This window comes from Cetorhinus maximus, chromosome 10 (assembly GCF_964194155.1).
Source record: "Cetorhinus maximus chromosome 10, sCetMax3.hap1.1, whole genome shotgun sequence".
Taxonomy (NCBI): domain Eukaryota; kingdom Metazoa; phylum Chordata; class Chondrichthyes; order Lamniformes; family Cetorhinidae; genus Cetorhinus; species Cetorhinus maximus.
This window is the reverse complement of record NC_135888.1, coordinates 126,156,188-126,179,486: the sequence shown is the minus strand read 5'-3', so window position 1 is coordinate 126,179,486 and position 23,299 is coordinate 126,156,188. Positions and strand designations below refer to the sequence as shown.

Genomic DNA, 23,299 nt, shown 5'->3' with positions numbered 1-23,299 from the left:
TGAGCTGTCAACCTGGTAAAACTACTACACAGGATTACTAGCTGCTGAGGCTGTTTGGCACACAAGTGTTAAGAACTAGAGATAGTTTAAGTAAGTTATATTTGTATTTGTGGGTGTTAGGAATAAATTTTAGCTTTGAGTCTAAGTTTGATTTCTGTTTCTGGATTGGTGTGTTAAGAAAGGGGGAAACTTGAGTTTTAGTTACACTTTAATAAATGCCTGCATTATAAGGAGGTTTTATGACTCTTGAAGGGGAGTTAAAACAAACACAAGGTAGAAAAAAAGGCTGATGCCTAGCAACAGGAGGCCCCCACAGAGATGGAGAAACTGAAAGCAATTTGAGTTCAGTTGGTGATTATGCTCTAAGATGGAGGAAGCACTTTAAGCCTCTGTCTAGCTGACATATTGGCAGATTGCTGAGGAAAATAAGTCTGAGAACCTTGGATAGTTGATCTAAAGTGAAAGTAACAGTGAATGTCAAGTGAGTTCTGGACCTCAAGAGGGAATGCAGGGAGCAGGTCCAAAAAGAAAAAGAGAAAGGCTCAAAGAAGCCCTTTAAGTTAACTCAAAGGACAAGGACAGGAATTTGGAACAAGATCCTGTTCAGTGGAAGTGAAAGTAAGGAGCAGACAGGAAGGCTCCAAGCTTAAAAGGGAGGAAGCTGCAGGATGCAGACTTAAAGCAAAATAGGCTTGCAAGAAGCCAGAAGATCCAAGGAGACAGCCGAAGGTCAGTCACTCTTTACCTTGGGCACATGAAGCAGTGGTGTTCTGTTGGCACGGTTGAGTCTGAGAGAGAGTGTGTGGAATGAAACTAGAATGCACCTGATGATCCAGCACAGAGGAACATCAAAAGGACACTTCGAAACCCTGGAAGTAAACCCTTATGAAAGGCGTCCAAGAGAAAGCATGGTTTGGGAGAAGATTCCAAAGCGGAGAGAGGAGATCAGAAACCTCCATGTGAAAGGTGGAATTCAATGACACTGGTTGGCTCACGGGGTGAAAAGCATCTGGAGGGAGTTGATCAGAAGTCCATAGCATCCGTTTGGGGTGCCATTTGTTACTTGGTTTCAGAGTATAGTGTGCCTGACCACAGGTCACCAATTGATTTACATGGACTATGTAGTTATGGTGAACATGAGAGTATGAGATAGCTTTTGTTACTTGCGTTATCATTACGAATCTGCGAAGATATAGTTGTGGGTGAAGGAGTATTGTAATATAGTTCATCTTTTCTTGTTTAATAAATGTTTTATTCTTTTCTTAAAAGTTCATCAGCTAACTCCCAAGACTGTTCAGTAGCCACCCTTCACGTTTCAAAACAAAAATAAAAATTAGGATCTATCAAGCCGGGTTCCACCCTGAGATCTGGCTTGTCCAGTAGTAACATCAGCTTGGAACATAACACAAGTGACAGACAGAGCTGAGCAATTCTACAACCAATGGATCTAATCTAAGCTCTGAAGCCACATCCAGCTGTGAATGGTGGACAATTAAATAATTCACTGGAGGAGGTGGCTCCCCAAATATCCCCATCCTCAATGCTGGGGGAGCCCTGCACATCAGTGCAAAAGACAAGGCTGAAGCATTTGCAACAGGCTTCAGCCAGAAGTGTCAACTGGATGATCCATCTCGGCCTCCTCCGGAGTTCCCCAGCATCATAGATTCTAGTCTTCAGCCAATTCGATTCACTCCACAAGATATCAAGAAGCCATAAGACCGTAACACGTGGGAGCAGAAGTAAGCCATTCAGCCCATCCACTCTGCTCCGCCATTCAATGAGATCATGGCTGATCTGATGATCCTCATTTCCACTTTCCTGCCATTTCCCCATAACTCTTGATTTCTTTACTGATTAAAAATCTGTCTCTCTCAGCCTTGAATATACCTAACAACCCAGCCTCTACAGCCCTCTGCAATAAAGAATTCCACAGATTGACTACCCTCAGAGAAGAAATTCCTCCTCATCTCTGTTTTAAATGGGCACCCCCTTACTCTGAGATTATGCCTAGACTCTCGCACAAGGGGAAACAACCTCTCAGCATCTACCCTGTCAAGCCCCCTAAGAATCTTATTTATTTCAATAAGGTCGCCTCTCATTCTTCTAAACTCCAATGAGTATTGGCCCAACCTATTGAACTTCTCCTCATAAGAAATCCCTCCATACCCGGGATCAACCTAGTGAACCTTCTCTGGACTGCCTCCAATGCCAGTATTTTCTTAGATAAGGGGACCAAAACTGTTCATAGTATTCTAGGTGTGGTCTAACTAGCGCCTTGTTTAGTTTTGGCAAGACTTCCCTATTTTTATACCCCATTCCCTTTGAAATAAAGGTCAAAATTCCTTTTGCCTTACCTATTACCTGCTGAACTTGTATGCTAGCTTTTTGGGATTCATGCATGTGGCTGAAGGCACAGGATGCTGCAAAGGCTATGGGCCCTGGCAATATTCCAGCAATAGTACTAAAGACTTGTGCTCTAGAACTTGCTGCGCCCCTAGCCAAGCTGTTCCAGTACAGCTACAACACTGGCATCTACTTGGCAATGTGGAAAATTGCCCTGTATACAAAAGGCAGGACAAATCGAATCTGGCCAATCACCGGTCCATCAGTAAAGTGATTCAGGGAGTCATCAACAGTGCTATCAAGCAGCACTTGCTTAGCAATAGTCTGCACACTGACGCTCAGCTTGGGTTACCCCAAGGTCTCTCAGTTCCTGAGCTCATTACAACATTGGTTCAAACATGGACAAAAGAGTTGAACTCCTGAGGTGAGAGTGACTGCCCTTGACATCTGGCTGCATTTGACCGAGTGTAGCATCGAGGAGCCATAACAAAACTGGAGTCAATGGGAATTAGTGGGAAAACTCTCCATTGGTTGGAGTCATACCTATCACAACGGAAGATGGTTGTGGTTGTTGTAGGTCAATCATCTCGGTTCCAGGACATCACTGCAGAAGTTCCTCAGGTCTAACCATCTTCCGCTGCTTTATCAATGATCTTCCTTCTATCATAAGGTCAGGAGTGGGGATGTTCACTGATGATTGCACAATGCTCCGCACATTCGCAACTCCTCAGATACTGAAGCAGTCCATGTCCATATGCAGCAAGACCTGGACAATGTCCAGGTTTGGGCTGACAAGTGGCAAGTAACATTTGCGCCACACAAGTGCAGGGCAACAATTATCTCCAACATGAGAGAATCTAACCATCACCCCATGACATTCAATTGCAATACCATCATTGAATCCCCGACTATCAACATGCTGGGGGTTAGCATTGAGCAGAAACTGAACTGAACTAACCATATTGTTACGACCGACCCCCGGGCCAATTTGTTATGATCCATGATGAGGCACCCCAAATTGTTATGCTCCCGGGTGGAGGAGGGATGAAATGGCTCCCCTTCTTTATTCAACCCACTCGGTTGGTTGAAACAAGGTTAATTTAAAAAGCATCCCTTCCCTCGTGGACACCTTTTCCTAGTCCAGATGTATATATGTTTTAAAAGGAGCCAACTTAGCCAGGCTTTTTTTGAGTTAAAGAAAGAGAGAGTTTATTAGTTACTAAAACGTGAGGAAAAAAATAATAAAAACGCAACACGCATACACAGATTAGAAATGAGAAGTAAGTCCAGAAATAAAAGTTAAAAATATATATGAATTAATCTTTGGCTGGTCCATGAGGAATAGATGATATAACATTGCAGCCATTAAGTTGGATGATTCCAGTAGAGCTGACTTTGGGCAGTTGAGCAGTCGGTTTGGAGATTCCTGGTTCTGCAGGTTAGCTGAAAGGAGTTGTCCTGTTTCCTTTTCGACTGTGGTTGTGCTGACTTGTGACTTGCTTCCAGCAATCAGAGAGAAACTTTTTACCTGCAAATGCAGGAACGCCTAGTTGATGTTATTCAGCTGTGACCTTCACAGCACACCCTCGCACACCAGGCCTGGAACACCAAAACTAGCACACAGAACCAGGGTTCCAGTTGGATTTTTAACCTTTTTTTTGTGTATTCCTGGAAGGGAAAAAAAACGTCTTTCGCCCACTTCTGCTTTCTTTTCAACTCACATCATGTCCACAGCCTGGGTTATAACTCACAGGAGATGGTTCCTGCTGAGATGGTAATCAGACTTCGTTACTTCCACAGCCACAGGCGATTGCAGTTCAGTTTTTGCACTGCACCTTTCCTTTGAAGTGTCTCTGTCTGAAGTAGGCATTGATATCTTTTTAAGTGTGACATTCCATTCTCTGGACTAGTTGGTCAAGTGTAATCCACATAGGAATTTTCAAGCAAGTGGTTACTTTACAGTCCCAGCCAGTTCTTGCTTGTAGGTCCTTTTTTAAAAAACAGATGTCTTACTTAAAAGTTCAATATGCCCATATGTAATTCGGGGCTATGATCTGTGGTCATGACAATATAAATACTGTAGCTACAAGAGCAGGTCATAGGTTAGGAATCCTGTGGCAGGTAACTCACCCCCTGACTCCCCAAAGTCTGTCCACCATCTGCAAGACACAAGGCAGCAGTGTGATGGAATACTCTCCATTTGCCTGGATGAGTACAGCTCCAACAACACTCAAGAACTTTGACACCATTCAGGAAAAGGCAGCCTGCTTGATTGGCATCCCATCCACAAACATTTACTCCCTCCACCACGGACACACAGTGGCAGCAGTGTGTACTATCTACAAGATGCGCTGCAGGAACTCACCAAGCCTCCTTAGGCAGCAACTTCCAAACCCATGACCACTACCATCTAGAAGGACAAGGGCATTAGACACATGGGAACACCACCACCTGGAAGTTCCCCTCCAAGCCACTCACCATCCTGACTTGGAAGTATATGGCTGTTCTTTCACTGTCACTGGGTCCAAATCCTGGAACTCTCCCCCTTCCCCCACCAATAACAGCACTGCGAATGGACCTATACCACATGGACTGCAGCGGAACAAGAAGGCAGCACAGCACCACCTTCTCAAGGGCATTTAGGGATGGGCAATAAATGCTGGCCTAGCCAGTAACACCCACGTCCCATGAATGAATAAGAGAAAAAATAACAGCAAGACTAAGCGAGGCAGTGTTTCAATTTTGTGGCGTAAAATACATTAGAATAGAAATTGCATTACCTCTTTTTCCTCCAGCTCTTTCCGAAGTTGCTCTGCACGATTCCGGCGTGCCTCTAGCTCACAATTTGACTCATCCAGTAGTCTTTCTTGCTCTTCAGCTTTGGCCAGAAGATCCACTCCTCCCACAATCACCTTCTTCTCTAGAGCTGACAATTTTTCCAACAAGGTCTGATGCTCCTGCCTTAAGAATTCCAGTGAATGGATCCCGTTACACACTTTTATTTTATCAAACATTAAGATGTAAATTCCCTTCAATGAGAGTAAAAAATATAAATCATTAAGAATAACACAAGTTACCGAAAAGAAAATCAAAGTAGCGTTGGACTTTGGACCAGTGCGATTCAGGTTGATCTGTGATTTTGGACTTGTTAACTTTGGTCAATAAGTGCAAGCAGTTTCCACAGAGGGACAGAAGCAGATTAAGAACGGCAAATATTACCAGGAAAATTACACTGACCAAAATATCTTAAAGGGCCCTCAAAAAATAGCTCATGATAATCATATTCAAAATTTCTCATTAGGAAATTACATCTTGGCACAACCTTCCAATCGCTAGAGTAATTTTTTTATATAAGCAAAAACATTTTTAAAGAACACACTTTTTGTAACACCTCTTACAAAATCTTTTGAATGGCTTATTGGCACATCACACTATGCAGGGTTTTAAGGAGCTCTGATACCATGCCATTTTGTTCATGTAACTGCATGTTTCTATGTTCATAATCTAGCTAAATATAAATTGTCTATTAAAAGAGAGACAACTTAAAATATCTTGTTGCAGGTAACATAGCTATGCAGAGGAGTCACTTGCATTTGCTCACAGTAAAGTTTTAACTCATTTGAGATAATGTCCTAGCAACTAACCAATGTAGTAATTTGAAAATAACTCCACTATGGCCCCAATGTGCCCAATAAAGATAATGGGCTGGATGTTACCAGTGAGGTGGCGTGGGGGCCCGTAAAATGTTGAGGGAAGGTGCGGGTTGGAGTTCCTGTGGTCCTCTTCCAGCCATGGCATTTTACCAGCTGTGGGGAAGGTGGAGAATGACCTTCCTGTCCAGAGGCCAATTTAGCCACTTAAATGGCCAGTCAATGGCTTCTTCCTAACACCACTGATAGCCAGGCCCTATGACAGGAGGCCGCCTGATGAACCCTGGCGGCTTCCCAACATGCACTCCATGGCCAATTGAGGGCCTCACAACCCTTCCCCCACCCCACCTTCACCAACCACCACACCTCACCTTCACTAGGACCTGTCCAACTGGTCCCACCACCCAAGACTCCACTTACCTGGTTGGGAGGGACACCTGCTCCCATGGCATCCTCTCGTGTGAGTTGCCAGCAGCGGCCACCATTTTGGACAATGCTGCTGAGATTACTGAGTTGCTGGCCCTCTGATTAGCTAGCAGCTCTAGGGGGTGGGCATTTTTCAAAGGGACAGGAGCCTCAACAGTAACTAATTAGCTGCCGGACAGCCGAAAAACGTGGCCAGTGGTCCTACAAGCTGCCAAGGCAGGGTTTCCCCAGCGTTTGGGCCAGTCATTGGAGTCCTCACCGCGCTGACAAAATTCCAGCCAGTGTGTTGAGCAGCAAGATAACAGTTAAGGGACAGGAGGAGAAATAGGAGTATAATTGCAATGGAAGGGCTAGAAGGGTGTAATTCTTTGAATTCTTTGCAATTGCATTGCGGACAAAACCTGAATCTTCCCATCACTGGCATGCTAGCTACATCTGGTGGGCATAATTAGGTATTGTAATACCTCAAAAACAATAACAGCAACAAAACTGATACAGAAGACAAGTATAATACACTTTAACTAAACATAGTTTTATGGAATGTTTAAGGAAGCTCTATTCTGTACTGATAACTTCCCCACATGTGCAAGTAAAATTCGACAGTTGAGATACTTAAAGCGTACTTTAAAGAAAAGTAGTTCAAGATTTGAACAATGTAACCATGAAATTGAGTACTCAAGAAAACATCTCTGCACATAAATCTTGCACCTGTGTACGTGTTTCATCAACTTCATCCACCACACATTCCTATGTCAAAATTTATAATCAACATTGTCAGTGTAAGCTAACTACTGTCAATACATTTCCCTCTTTCAGTGGTGCTGCTGTCACGCTTTTATTCTGCATCTCTCAGTTCCCCAACCTGTAATCCAGAGAAACTCTCACCTCCAATCAACTCTACCTGTTTCCCAAATTAGGGTAGGTCTTGCTGCTTATGAGCAATATAAATTCAAAATACTGTATTCAGCCCTTGTATTTTATATGCAAATTTAAAATAAGGATGGAAGCAAGCCTCCAATGTTTAACCTCGCTTCACCTGAAGACAATACTTGGTCTTGGCAGGATACAATGTCATAAAAATTTGACTAATTTTATCAAAAAATTGTTGGCAGGAAACATAATAGAACATAAGACCTCAGACTTCACTACTAGAGGTCATAAACTTAACTACAAGTTAAAATACCTATCGACGAATACATGTCAATGTGCTGGGTGTAATAGCACAGTGATTATGCCATTAAACTAGTAATCCAGAAACAGGGGGCAGGATTTTGCCCTTGGCGGGGGTGGTCAGGGAGCCGACCGCGATTGGCTCTGCACTGAGATTTCATGTGGGCGGGCCAATTAAGGCCTGCCCAGCTTGAAACGCGAGCAGCAGCACTCAGCACTGCCTGTGCAGGCAGGGGGAGGAGAGAGAGCCAGGCCTAGTGCGCAGTTCGCGCATGCGCGAGAAAAAGCGCTTCAATTTCTCTGAGGCACGGAGCTGCCTCAGGGAGATTGAAGTGGTTTTTTAAAAAATTAATAAAGACAATAAAATTTTAATAAAACATGCCCCCTCATGTAACTCTGTCACATGAGATGGGACATGTTTTTAATTCCAAAATAAAGTTTTTACTTAATGTTTATTTGCTTTAGGAAACCTCATCCCGCTTGTGGATGAAGTTTCCTAAAAAATGTAAAGGCCGCTTGGCCTTGTCACCTGCCCGCCAACCATAAGGTCGGACGGGCAGCATAGATTTGAATTTAATTAGCTTGTTAATGGCTTTAATAGGCCTTTTAATTATCGCGGGTGTGCAGCCAACTCCAGCGTGCGCCCCGAATGAAATATTGCGCGAGTGCACAATGACATTCGGACACACGCATTGCGTGCCATTTTACACTCGGGCGTGTCGGGCACGCGCCTGCATGTCAAACATAATATTCTGCCCATGAGCTCAAAACCCACCAAGAGAAGTTTAAATTTAGTTGATTAAATAAATCTGGGATGAAAAGCTAATAGTGATCATTAAACTGCCAGATCATCATTAAAAACTCATCTGGTTCACTAACATCGTTTAGGGAAAGAAATCTGCTGTCCTAATCAAGTCTGGCCTATTTGTGACACCAGACACAAAGTAATTTGGTTGATTTTCAAAAAATGGCTGAGCAAGCAACTCAGATAGGTTAAATCGCCATGAGAAACAAGAATAAAATTGGACAGTCCAACTGGCATCAATCTGCTCATCCAACATAGCAAAGATAAACCTAGCATAGTGGCCACCGCAAAGTCCTCCTCACTGATATGCAAAGACTTGTTCCAACGCTGGTAGAGCTGTCATACAGACCAGTCAAGAAACAGCCTAACATAGTGCACACAGAAAGCGGACCTGCGTGAGAAGGGCAGTGTTAAAAACCAGCGGCAGAGAGCCCCTTCAACCTGTTTCTACCTGTCAGAGCCAAAATGTGATGTCAAAAGAAAACAGGAAGGTGATTGGCGGGTATCTCTTCCATGTCTCTTTTGATTGGCAAGTGGTTTAAATCAGGAGACGTTATTACAGCTCAAGAGTACAGTTAAGAAATTCACTTATAAAATATTTAACATCCAAATTAATTAATTAAATAGAATAGAGATGGCTGGGAGACGATGTGTGCAGCTGTACTATGTGGGAGCTGGTGGACACCAGTGCAATCCACCGTGACCACATCTGCAGCAAGTGTTGGCTGTTCGAGGAACTTTGGCTCAGCGTTGATAAGCTGGGGTCCAAGCTGCGGACACTGCGACACATCAGGGAGGGGGACAGTTTTTGGACACTGTTTCAGGAGACAGTCACACCCCTTAGATTAATCACATCAAATTTGGACCATGGTCAGGGACAGGAGGGTGTGACTGCCAGTGAGGCAGGTATGGGCATCCAGAATTTCATTTTGGAGGAGCCTCAGCCACTGCCCTTGTCCAATAGGTATGAGGTTCTTGCTCCTGGCGTGGACAAGGGCACAGACTGCAGGGAGGATGAGCAAACTGACTACAGCACCGTGGTACAGAGTGCCATTCAAGTCGGGGGACACAAGAGAAATGTAGTAGTAATAGGGGTTGGCATAGTAAGGCAAACATATACTGTTCTCTGCAGCAAAGGCAGAGTCCCGAAGGCTGTGTTGCCTACCTAGTGCCAAGGTTAAGGACATCTCTTCTGGTCTGGAGAGGAACATGGAATGGAAGGGGAAGCATCCAGGTGTCGTGTCCACGTAGGCACCAACGACATAGGTAGGACTAGGAAAAAGGTTCTTCCGAGGGACTATGAGCAGCTTGGGGCTAAATTAAAAAGCAGAACCACAAAGGTAATAATCTCCAGATTACTACTTGAGCCACATGCAAATTGGCGTAAAGTGAATAAAATCAGAGAGGTAAATGCGTGGCTCAAAGATTAGTGTGGGAGAAATGGGTTCCGATTCATGGGGCACTGGTACCAGTACTGGGGGAGGAGAGAGCTGTTCTGTTGGAACAGGCTTCATTTAAACCATGCTGGGACCAGTGTCCTGACGAATCGTATAACTAGGGTTGTAGATAGGACTTTAAACTAATTAGTGGGCGGTGGGGGGAGAAAGGTTCAACTGAAGCGAAGTTTAAAAAATCAAAAAGAAACGAGAGAGCAGAGGTGCAGGGTAGTGAAGAGGCGAATGATAATCAAAGTGTGACAGGAAGAGGCAGAAAATATAATCAGAAGAGCATAGCAAAAATTAGAACCAGAATGAGTAATAATGGTAAAAAGTCAAAGCTTAAGGCTCTTTATCCGAATACATGAAGCATTTGTAACAAGATAGATGAGTTGGTGGCACAAATAAAAATAAATGAATATGACTTGATAGCTATTACAGAGACGTGGTTGCAGGGTGACCAAGGCTGGGAACTTAATATTCAAGGGCATTTGACATTCTGGAAAAATAGGCAAAAATGAAAATCAGGTGGGGTAGCTTTGTTAATAAAGGAAGGTATCAGTGCGGAGGTGAGTAGTTATATAGGTGCAATAGATCGTGTTGTGGAATCAGTTTGGGTGGAAATAAGGAACAGCAAGGGGAAGAAGTCACAGGTGGGAGTGGTCTATAAGCCCCCAAAGAGTTGCTTCACTGCAGGACGAAGTATAAATCGGGAAACAATGGAGGTGTGAAAGAAGGGTGTTACAATTGTCTTGGGTGATTTTAGTCTGCATATTGACTGGACAAATCAAATTGGCAGGGGTAACATGGAAGACGAGTTTGTAGAGGGCATCAGGGATTGTTTCTTAGAGCAATACATTGTAGAAGCTACCCAGGAACTGGTTATTTTAGATCTAGTAATGTGTAATGAGGTGAGATTAATAAGAGATTTCGTAGTTAAGGATCCTCTGGAGGGTAGTGATCAATATATGGTAGAATTTCAGATTCAGTTTGAGGGTGAGCAACTCGAGTCTCAAACCAGAGTCCTCAACTTAAATAAGGGCAATTACAGAGGTATGAAGAAAGAGTTGTCTAAAGGGCTGGGAAAATAGACTAAGGGGAAGGTCAGTGGGTGAGCTGTGGCAGACATTTAAACAGATATTGCATAACATTCAGCAAAAATGTATCCCGATCAAAAAGAAGGACTCGTTGAGAAGGATGAACCACCCATGGTTAACAGAGGTGGTCAAGGAGAGTATCCAATCAAAAGGCATACAAAGTGATGAAAACTAGAGGTAGACCAGAGGATTAGGAATTTTTTTAGGATCCAGCAGTGGATGACTAAAAAGCTAACAAAGAGGGAGAAAATTGATTATGAAAGTAAATTGGCAAGAAATATAGAACCAAACAGCAAAAGTTTTTACGGGTATATAAAAAAAGAGTGGCTAAAGTGAGCTTGGGACCCTTGGAGGATGCGACTGGAGAATTGATAATGGGAAACAGGGAACTGGCAGATAATTTAAACCAATATTTTGCATCAGTCTTCACAGTGGAGAACACTATAAACATCCCAAAGATATCAGATATGCAAGGAGCTAAAGGGAGGAAAGATCTTGTAGCAGTCTCTGTCATGAGGGACAAAATATTTGACAAACTATGGGACTAAAGGCAGGCAAGTCACCAGGACCTGATGACCTGCATCCAAGGGTTTTAAACGAAGTGGCTGCAGAAATAATGGAGGCATTGGTTGAAATATTCCAGAACTCACTGGATTCCGGGAGGGTCCCAGCGGATTGGAAAACCACTAATGTGACACCCCTGTTCAAGAAGGGAGGGAGACAAAAAGCAGGAAACTATAGGCCAGTCAGCCTAACATCTGTCATTGGGAAAATGCTAGAGGTCCATTAACATTGACCCCAGTAGACACCACTGTATGCCAAGGAAAAATACTGCAGGTGCTGGAAATCTGAGATAAAACCAGAAAATGCTGGTAATACTCAGGACAAGCAGCATCTGTGGAAACAAACATAGATAACCTATCATCAAAACTCACCAAGGCTTCTTTGAGAGGTGCCGCACAAATCCACAAGCTTCATCACCTAGAAGGAGTCATTAGGTGGATGGGAACAACATTGTGTCCCGATAGCGCACACAAGCCTCTGAATGCAGAAAAATTATTTAGATCATGAACTCACTCTCCTATATAAACAATGTGATACCATGGCCTAGATTTTATGGTCAGCGGCAAAGTGACAGCATTCGCCACTGATTTCAAAGAAAGCTGCCCACAAAGATCTAGTGATCTCTGAGGCATGGATTTCATCTTTCCCAATATTAATTTGAATCTGGTGTAAAGTCAAGGGAATTTCTAGTCTGTCAGCACAGTGAATATCAAGCAAGCTAGGCAGCCAATCACAATGAAGAATTCTCACAGACTGCAAACCACAAAGTGAAACGAGTTGATTATCCTTCACACTAAATTAAATTTTACATACAGCAAAATGAAGATTGGGACATACACATTAGAAACTGAATTATTATAAAGAGACTAAAAAAAATTATAGAATTATCATGACAAAATTGATATTATATAACTTCCAGGGCAGGAAAGGTTATTCTGCAATAGTTATGTCTTAGTGCACCATTAAAAATCCAGTTACAGCTCACTAAAAAAAACATTAATCTACTTAATGATATTACACTATAAAATGGTCAATTCAGTGATTTCCCAAGATTGCTGTCTGCAGGGCCTTCAGCCTTGCACTGTGTGGAGGGTCAGGGGTTCAGCGATAGCAAATTCTAGATTTTTGTGTTTCACTGCACAACTGTCAGAAGTTGCTGCCAGTTTCATAGGGTTATGATGGTGAATGCTGACAATTCTCCAAAAGCAAATTACAAAAGCAGATAATTATATACTGAGGCAGATTTTGCCATGAGTGAAGGACAAACAGCAGCAGCCTTTTGTTAGACTTTCACTTGCCCATTGACTTTTTGCAGCCTTTTGAACAGCAAGTTGCAGCCAGCCAAATATTTAAATAGTGCAGTGCACTTTTTAGAGCATCTCGACCTGTACAAACAGGGTAAGATATGCATCTTTTCAATCAATCAGATTGAAGAATTGTTAATGAGCAGCGCAGTGTCTTAGCCAGAAAGTGGTAAGCTACAACAGTGAATTCAATGTCAAATCAGATTAAGGAAGCGAAATAGTAAAAAGAGAAATATGGGGTTGAGAGAGAAAAGACAGGAAGAAAGAGTAAAAAATAATGTATTTACATTTTTGCTAATCTCCAACAAAAGCTGAAGGTATGAGACTCCCACATGTGAAAGTTAATTTTCAGTGCCAGAGAGGTTGTTTGCCACTAATTAGGACATCCCATAGTGTTAAAAGAGTCGTCACACCAGAATGGACAAGGCCTAACTTTCTGTGGAGGCTTTCACCTGTGTCTAGAACAGCAGCATGGGAACTTAAAGTTCACTACATTTGAATGGCGAGATGCAATTTTCACGCAGCTTACAAAGGGGCAGTGCATCACAGGCAGCAACTTCAGGATTTTTCTGTTTAACTGCCCATGTGTGCTTGCCAGAATTTGCTGCCAATTTGCATATAAATAATATTGCGTGCTGTTTGTCTAACCGTTACTTTTAAAATCAGTACTCAGCACATTAATTACATATGTATATATGTGAATGAATATTGATTTGCTAGCTAGGGCAGTTTTCTTTAGATTATGAGCAGAATTTTCTGCCTGTTGGGCGAGTGGGCTCGACCCAATCTATGACGGGCAGGGAGCCGATTCCTGCCAGCGAAGCGTGCTGCACCGCCATTTTATGTGGGCGGGCCAATTAAGGCCCACCCAGCGTGACGTCCAGCAGGAAGCACTATGCGTTTCCTGTGCGGGCAGGGGGATTCCCTGAAATCGAGAGTGCACTCTTTCACGCATGCACACAAAAGAGCACACAACTCCCTGAGGTTAAGTGCAGCATCAGGGAGATCGCTTCCACTTTGAAAAATATTAAAAATAGAAAAGAAAATTCCCTATCATGTCCCCCTCATGTGACAATGTCACATGAGATGGGACATGTTCATAATTTACAGAATACCTTTATTAAAATTTTTAAAACCCTGCATGAAACCTCATCCCGCCGCTGGATGAGGTTTCATGTTTTCTCTATTCGCCGCCGGGGCTCCTGGCCTGCCCGCCAACCTTAAGGTTGGACGGGCAGGTCCTTTAATTGTTTAAGTGATCCTGTCAATGGCCTCAATTGGCCATTGACAGGTCAGCTGGCCCGCAGCTGATTTTGCTGCGCCCCTGCCTTCCTGAAAATTTAAATGGTGGGGGGATGACGTCGGGGGTTCCACATCATTTTACGCGTTGATGAGCGGCCCCCGCCCCCTGCTCGCCAACGGCAAAATTCTGCCCTATGTAATTATTACTCCTTAAAGATATCAACCTAAAATTATTCAATTCCAGCCTGTTGCCACATTCAGAAGAAGGAAACCCCATGATCCATGGAGCATTATACGACCCAATCTTAAATACAGATACACACGCAGCACCTTTTAAAATAAAAGATCTGATGGAAGCTCATCTATCAAACATTCTCCATCATAAAACTGGCCAATTTGATACACACTTATAGTCTCACATCTTGAGTTTAAAACTTGCATACATTCATGCTGTACAGAACGTCAAGACATTCTCTGCTTGCCAGTCCATGAATTTCTGTTCATTAAAGTGAGTAAGTAAAGACTATGGATTGATTAGTGAAGAATCAAGTCAATGGTGTGGACCACATCCACTTCTGTTCTTTTTTCCAATGAAAATAAACCCAATTCTGTTATATTTTTTATTTTGAGTGAAGCATTGGCTTGCATTAATATATTTTAGTAACTTTAGTGACTTGAATCTCAAAACCATTCATTCATTCATTGAACTTCTACATTCTTCTGCTTACTGTGCTTTCAGCAGGTCTTTTTCTCTCTTCTCTAGTTCTGCTCTGGCTTTGTTTCTTTCTTCCTCCTCCATGTCAAGTTTGGCTTCAAGGACTTTTCTCTCTTCATCAATTTTTGCCTGCATTTCTGCCATCTTTTCAGGAGATACTTTCTTTCTTCCTTTAATGGGAAAAAAAAACTTTTATCTCATTGAGCAGATCACATATTTACATTTTGTCAGTCGAGTGACCTTGATTAATACAACTATAATTTGATTAAGCATAAATATAAGCAATACTGATAACTTTATTTTGTTTCAAAATGAACACCAAATTTCAGTTATGCATTTTCCATGATAGGAAAGAGCTGTCTGTTGATTATTTTTGTACCTGGATATTCTAGGCTGTCAAGGAAAGGTTGGAGCAGCTGGGGCACTTAAGGTAAGGCTATATCATGCCAAGATAGAAGTGCTCAGCTGTCTGAGCAGCACACATGACTGGGTCAGTTAACACCAAGGAACAGTCTCGATTAAAGAACGACATTTAATGTGAAGGAGCTAGAATAGCTCACTGCAGGACACCAATATCATCCACGCAGAGACACTAAAAGAACATTAAGAAAAAGCCAGTGAAAGAACACAGACTCCAGAAAGCAGCAACTCCCAAGATGGGTTAGGCCACTGGTTAAAAAAAGATATTTGATTGAATTCCAACAGCAAAACTTTTCTAGGTACATTCAAACATCTTTTGGAAATTATTTTAAGCTGCTTTGTGTAAAATGATATGAATTCTATTTTTAAAAGGTGTAGTAGGTTGGCAAGCTGAGAAAATAAAACAGCTGTTCAAAGATATCAGAAAAATATTAATTTAATTAGCTTGTTATGGACAGTTTCCAACTGGTTGTTTTCCTTAATATTTTGCACTGTAATGAATCAGCATTATTAATTTAACAGATAATGGTTATTTGAGCTAATCAAGTACAAACAAACTGACATGCACTCTGGATGTGTGAGATTTTGAAACTCGTTAATAATTTCCCCATACATTACAGGTGCACTAACTGCAAGACTTTCAAATAATGCTACAAGTGGCCTTGCACTAAAAACATAGGAACAGGAGGAGGCCATTCAGCCCCTTGAATCTACTGCACCATTCAATTAGATCATAGGTGTAGTAGCTAACTACATTCATTGATACTATGATACTGAAGGGTCATGAGGACTCGAAACGTTAACTGATTTCTTCTCCACCGATGCTGCCAGACTTGCTGAGTTTTTCCAGGTAATTCTGTTTTTGTTCACTGATACCATGTTCTTTCCAAATTTTGATAAACCTGTTCCTTCAATAAACTAGAAATTAGATTCCTATTGGGTGAACTATAATCAAGTTTTGACCTAGGTTGTTCTTGTTCAGATTAGAACAAATCAGAGTCATAGGTTATATTGCGTTAATTGCTCAGTCATATTACAACTACAATTTGTTCACCACCATACCACACCATTTTGGATTTCTACTCCCCTTCATTTTAGAAGATGAAATTCTAGGCATCCCAAAGTTTTTAGAAAGAACATTATTCATGAAAAAATGAATCTGCTTTCAAGATAATGGATCTGTTTTGATATAACCACTGATCTATTTTCTGGATTGTGTCTTGTAATATTTTACATCAAAACATGATTACTATAAAACAGAAAATAAACTGATTATTAGATAAACAATATTACAAAGTATTTCCTTTTAAATTTAAAATAAGGAGCCCATGAGGAACCAGTACCATGGACATAATCCTACTTCTCCTGGCTCCTGTGTTTTGGGTCTAAAACTTGCTCTCTCTCCACGGTGCCAAACTCTTAATTCCCTTTGATACTATTTTGATATCGCTTTTATTCTTTCATTCATTTCATCTTTCTATAGGTTATTAAAAAAGTAAAACATGTTGTAATAACATGCAATAACATATCCCTTTTAATGGCACCAAGTTCAGATCTTGCACAAACTACCACCCTTACAGAAAAATATATATAAAAGAAAAAAACTCCACTGAAAATGAAAATAAAAAAATTGAGCCCACAAACCTGTTTGATCTTGAGTTAGCAAGCCACAGGTAGGCAGCATGTAAATACGGGGAGAAAAAAGAGAAACAGATTAGATCATTATTTTCTGCATTTCAGGCAGTCACAGCATTGAAAGTTTAAGTGAAGGCTGACACTAAAATGAAAAACAAACAAATGGTTAATACAGATATTGTGTTTCACAATTCTTACCCAGAAACAAACTAAACCAATCACAAAAGATAGATTAGCAATTTTAAAAAAGCAGATACTATCATAAGGGACTCAAGATAATTCAATGAAACAGAATTTATTTTGAACTATAGTTCTCTCAAAATTTGCTTAAGCAATCCATAACATCCCGTAAAGAATTGTAGACTAAAATGCAAACCTCCAGCCCAAATTTAACCCCTGGCCCAGTTTTTGGCACGTGAGCAACAGAAACTTGCCCACTGTTCCAAAATTAAGGTCAGAGCTATTTTAACTCCTTAGCCTCATTTAAATTCCACAGATCGACTTCTCTTCATTCCCCAGAGCATAGCGTCAATTCTCCTTTACAGTTAGATACTAAGCATTATACAAGAATTGACATACGTAAACACAAAAGGTATGACAGCATAGTGGTTATGTTACTGGACAAGTAATCCAGAGGGCTGGATTAATAGAACAGGAGTCCAAATTCCACTATGGCAGCTTTAGGATTTGAAATCAGCTTTAAAATACCTGCAAATAAAAAATCAGTTGTCATGTTATGATCCCAGCTGATGTTACTACTGGACAAGCAAAATCCCAGGGTGGAACACAGCTTGATAGATCCTAACTTTTATTTTTTGTTTAGCTATGTGGAGAGTGGCTACTGAACAGAGTCACAGGAGTCAGCTGATGAACTTTTAACAAAAGAATAAAACATTTATTAAATGAGAAAAGATGAACTATATTATAATACGTCTTCACCCACAACTATACCTTTACAGATATATAAAGATTTGTAAGGATAACACAAGTTATAAAAGCTACCTTATACTTTAATGTTCACAGTAAGTACACAGTCCATGTAAACCAATGGGTGACCTGTGGTCATCCACACCACACTCTAAAACCAAGTGACAGATGCCACAACAGACATATGCTACAGATCTCTCCTCAACTCCCCCCAGCTGCTTGTCACACTGAGCCAATCAGACTCACTGAACTTCATCTTTCACATGAGGGTTTCCAATCTCCACTCTCCAAGAACTTGCTTTGGAATCTTCTCCCGAACCAACGCTTTATCTCAGATGCCTTCTGCATGGGACCACCTCCAGAGTTTCTGATGTTCCTCTCCCCTGGATCACCACATGCATTCAAGCTTTTTTCCACCACACTCTCTCACTGATTCAGCTATGCTAACAGAACACCACCATTTCACGTGCCCATAGTAAAGAGTTTGGAACTTCCGGCTTCTCCCAAGCCTATGTTACTTTAAAACTGTGTCCTGCAGCTTTCTCCCTTTAAGTTTGGAGCATTCCCCTCTGCTCTGTCACTTCCACAGAACAGGACCTTTTCCAGACTCCCGTTCTTCCTTTGACTAGAAGGTCTTCTTGGGACTTTTCCTCTGTCTCACCCCTTGGCCTTAGGGCCTTCCAGTTCTTTTGGGAAATCTGCTCTCTTTGCAGTTCCCTCTCAGAGTATCCAGTCTCTCTGGAATCCTGGCTTCAACTTCAGTTTGGGACTTGCTATCTGCCTCTCTGGCAGCTGCTTCCAACTGAACTCAAACTGCTTCTCCTTAAGAACAACGAGTGTGCGCAAGAGAGAGAGAGAGCAAGAGAGAGCGAGAGCGAGCGCGAGAGCGAGCGCGAGAGCGAGCGCGAGAGCGAGCGCGAGCGAGAGCGAGCGAGAGCGAGCGAGAGCGAGAGAGAGCGAGAGAGAGCGAGAGAGAGCGAGAGAGAGCGAGAGAGAGCGAGAGAGAGCGAGAGAGAGCGAGACAGAGCGAGACAGAGCGAGACAGAGCGAGACAGAGCGAGAGCGAGCGAGCGAGAGCAAGAGAGAGCGAGAGAGAGCGGGAGAGAGAGAGAGCGGGAGAGAGAGAGAGCGGGAGAGAGAGAGAGCGGGAGAGAGAGAGCGAGCGGGAGAGAGAGCGAGCGGGAGAGAGAGCGAGCGGGAGAGAGAGCGAGCGGGAGAGAGAGCGCGGGAGAGAGAGAGAGCGGGAGAGAGAGAGAGCGGGAGAGAGAGAGAGCGGGAGAGAGAGAGAGCGGGAGAGAGAGAGAGCGGGAGAGAGAGAGAGCGGGAGAGAGAGAGAGCGGGAGAGAGAGAGAGCGGGAGAGAGAGAGCGGGAGAGAGAGAGAGAGCGGGAGAGAGAGAGAGAGAGAGCGGGAGAGAGAGAGAGAGCGGGAGAGAGGGAGAGAGAGAGAGAGCGGGAGAGCGGGAGAGAGGGAGAGAGAGAGAGAGCGGGAGAGAGAGAGAGCGGGAGAGAGAGAGAGCGGGAGAGAGAGAGAGCAGGAGAGGGAGAGAGAGAGAGAGAGCGGGAGAGAGAGTGAGAGCGGGAGAGAGAGCGGGAGAGAGAGAGAGAGAGCGGGAGAGAGAGAGAGAGAGCGGGAGAGAGAGAGAGAGAGAGCGGGAGAGAGAGAGAGAGAGCGGGAGAGAGAGAGAGAGAGCGGGAGAGAGAGAGAGAGCGGGAGAGAGAGAGAGAGCGGGAGAGAGAGAGAGAGCGGGAGAGAGAGAGAGAGCGGGAGAGAGAGAGAGCGGGAGAGAGAGAGAGAGCGGGAGAGAGAGAGAGAGCGGGAGAGAGAGAGAGAGCGGGAGAGAGAGAGAGAGAGCGGGAGAGAGAGAGAGAGAGCGGGAGAGAGAGAGAGAGAGCGGGAGAGAGAGAGAGAGAGCGGGAGAGAGAGAGAGAGAGAGCGGGAGAGAGAGAGAGAGAGCGGGAGAGAGAGAGAGCGGGAGAGAGAGAGAGAGAGAGCGGGAGAGAGAGAGAGAGAGAGCGGGAGAGAGAGAGAGAGAGAGCGGGAGAGAGAGAGAGAGAGAGAGCGGGAGAGAGAGAGAGAGAGAGCGGGAGAGAGAGCGGGAGAGAGAGCGGGAGAGAGAGCGGGAGAGAGAGCGGGAGAGAGAGCGGGAGAGAGAGCGGGAGAGAGAGCGGGAGAGAGCGGGAGAGAGAGCGGGAGAGAGAGCGGGAGAGAGCGGGAGAGAGAGAAAGCGGGAGGGAGAGAGAGAGAGGGAGAGAGAGAGAGGGAGAGAGGGGGAGAGAAAGAGGGAGAGAGTGAGTGAGTGAGAGAGAGTGAGTGTCTATTCTTGTTGGCTTTAACAAGAGTCAAAAATTCTTATCATAAATGCAGGTATACAAACAGAGCTTTAGACCTGCCCTCCCCATTAAAAAAATGAAACTAGATCCCAGGTTTCATCTTTTGAGCCACAAATAGAAAACAAACAAATTAAACTTAAATGTATACCTTATTTCTAACACACCAAAATACACTTATAACTTACTTAAACTCTCTCTATTTCCTAACAGTCATAAAAACTCAATTAGCTGATTCAAATCCTCTAGGCTGTAACAGACCAGCAAGGCACTTAGTTGTACCAAACCACTAAAAAGAACAAGACTTTTACCATGGACAGCAATTCAAGAAGCAGCACTCAAGACAGCAAGGGATAGGAGCTAAACACTTGCCTCACCAGTAACCCCCACAACCAGAGAAATAATAAAGGACAAATTCCAGACACAAATACACAACCTGCATTACATAAAGGCATCATAACACTATAGCAGCATTGTTCCACAAGGTTGACTCTTCTTGGTTTTATATTGATGCAAAGTTTTTTTTAAATAAATGGAGCACCATTACTCTTGCTAAACAAAGTTGTGGCTTCAACTTTCCCAGTTCAAAATAGGTTAAATAGGGGAGAGAGAATCAAAATAAGACTTGAAAGCTAATTATTGCTGACCACTACAAATCTATCGTAAAACATAGCTTACTATCACACTAAATTTGAACACTCCCATCCCCATTTTCATCATTTATCAAATAGGGACATAACCCAAGTTTACATCAAATGCCTACCTCTTCGCTTCTTTTTCTTCTCTCCACCCTCTCCACTTTCACCTTCTTCATCATCATCTTCAGAGCCACTAATTTCTGAACCAGAGATTTCTTCCCCTGCAAATTATTAAAAATTTCAATCAATCACTATTCTTATTTCATCAGTAGCTCAATGTTCCTCTACATCATGGGTCTATACCTTCTTTCAGTTTATTCCGAAGATCCTCGATTTCCTTCTGGAATTGGCGCAATAATGCATCTTTAGGATCTTCATTAATTCTGGCTTTGTTTTTGATATTCTTTGCTCTGTTTGCATATCGTAAAGTGCTGATGGTTTCATCATAATTGTAATCTGCTGGTCCAATGTTTGCACACTGATAAAGAAAAAATGTGAATAGAAAAATGTGATGCAAGTTCAATCCTGCATGTTAAACTGTCATTCTTGGTTACTTTGCTATAAGTAGGTGCCAAGCAGAGATTATAGATGCGTTCTTACAAGGTGAAGTGAATACAACCCTGGAACTAGGTTGACTGCTCATCCATTTAGCTGCAAGTGGTTTGTGGTCCAAGAAAGTCATTAAATCAGAAAGGAATATGGGAGAGACCCACATCTGAGTAACTAAACTTGATCAGTAAAATAAATCTTCCACCCTTTAAAAATAGTCAATGTCTGTTAAAATCTTCTGAAAAATACAGCCAGACAAAATAGATCAGTTAACATGAACTCTTCAGCTAACTACACTAAATTTTACCTTTCCAATAAAACTTGGATTTTAGATAAACCTTAAGTCATATCACAACTCTTCTCCCCTCACACTTGCAGAAAAGGTTTGACATTAGGGTGTTATCTAACATATATATGGAGAATATTTTTAACTTGTTGTAGCTATTAATTGTACTATTATACTATTAGAACTTTAAAGGAATACAAGGATAAAGGCATTACCATACATATTTAATTTGTGATAAAAACTTGTAATGCCAGGGGCCTTAGCAGACAGCTAACCTAATATCTGTATTTTAGAAGAGTGATAGAACATGCCCAGGGAATTATAGACCAGCTGGCTTAATATCGATGGTAGAGAAAAAAATAATGGAATCCCTACTCAAGGAAACAATAAAAGAACATCTAAAAGTGAAAAATACAATAAAGTCAGCATGGATTTTAAAAGGGAAATTCTTGCTTGAACAACCCTACTAAATTTTTTGAGGAGGTGACAAAGTGTAGACAATGATAATGCATTAGATGCAATTTATGTCATTTTCAAAAGGTTTTTGATAAAATGCCCCATAACAGACTAATGAATAAGGCCAAAGAATGCAGAATCAGGGAACAGGTGGTAGATTGCTAGCTGGCTTCAAGACAGTAGGTGGGAATAAAGGGTACAGTAGCGAAGGGCAGTGGTGATCCACATGAATCAGTGTTGGGACCGCTACAGTTCACAATTTACATTACAATTTGGATTTTAGAATCAAAAACGCAATTTCTAAATTTGTGGATGACGTCAAATTGGGAGTCAATACAGAGGAGGACTGCAACAAATTAAAGGAGGACATTAATAAACTTGCAGAATGCACAAATAAATGGAAAATGAAGTTCAACACAGATAAATGTGAAGTTGCACATTTTGGTAGGAAGAATAAGGAGGTCTCATTACTTGAAAGGTGCAAGTTTAGGTGGGTAAAGGAACAAAGGTATCTCAGAGTATCACTGGGAGTTATGCCACACATTGGCAAAGCCATAAAATAAAGCAAACCAAGCTGTAGGATTTATTCCAGAGGGATGAAATTGAAAAGTAGGGAAGTTATGTTAAACTTGCATCAAACTTCTACCCCAGAGGGCTGAGGTAGAGGCTCAGTCAGAGTATATTCAAGACAGAGATCAATAGATTTTTAGATATTAAAGATATGAACGGATATGGGATAGAGCAGGAAAGTGGCATTGAGTTAGAAGATCAGCCATGATCTAGTTGAAGAGTGGAGCAGGCTCCAGGGTACAAATGGCCTGGTCCTGCTCATATTTCCTATGTTCCCTAATATTCCTAACTTTGGTTCAACCGCACTCAGAGCACTGCGTGCAGTCCTGCTCACCATATTATTAAAAGGATATAGAGGTGCTGGAGAGGGTGCAGAGAAAATTTACAAGAAAGAAACCAGAAGTGTGTGGGTATATATATATATATATATCAGGGAATGGTGAACAGGCTAAATCTCTTTTCTCTTGAAAGGATGAAAGGAGGTGGAGGATAACCAATTACAGGTCTTTAAAATTATGTAAATTTTGATAGATTGGGTTGAATGTTTCCACTTGTAGAGAAGACCATAACTAGAGCTTATCAATATAAGATCGTCACCAAGAAAACCAATAGGGAATTCAGAAGAGACTTCTTCAGCCAGGAGTGGTGAGGACGTGTAACTCGCTACCTCAGGGAGCGATTACAACAAATAGCATAGATGCATTTAAGGAGAGGCAAGGCAAGCATTTGAGGGACAA

At 42.4% G+C, this 23,299-nt stretch overlaps 1 protein-coding gene across 2 annotated transcripts in view; it reads right to left on the bottom strand.

The window, feature by feature from the left end:
• kif3a (kinesin family member 3A) overlaps positions 1-23,299 on the bottom strand; it is a 91,446-nt gene that overhangs the window by 20,103 nt on the left and 48,044 nt on the right. Inside the window, exons 8-11 of one of the 2 annotated variants that reach the window (XM_078551099.1) lie at positions 21,005-21,179; positions 20,814-20,922; positions 14,766-14,918; positions 5,124-5,304 (exon numbers count right to left, since the gene is read on the bottom strand). In XM_078551099.1, the coding sequence (XP_078407225.1) occupies positions 5,124-5,304; positions 14,766-14,918; positions 20,814-20,922; positions 21,005-21,179 (618 nt within the window). Of the gene's footprint in view, positions 1-5,123; positions 5,305-14,765; positions 14,923-20,813; positions 20,923-21,004; positions 21,180-23,299 lie in introns of both variants that reach the window. The other variant, XM_078551100.1, reaches the window with a different exon arrangement.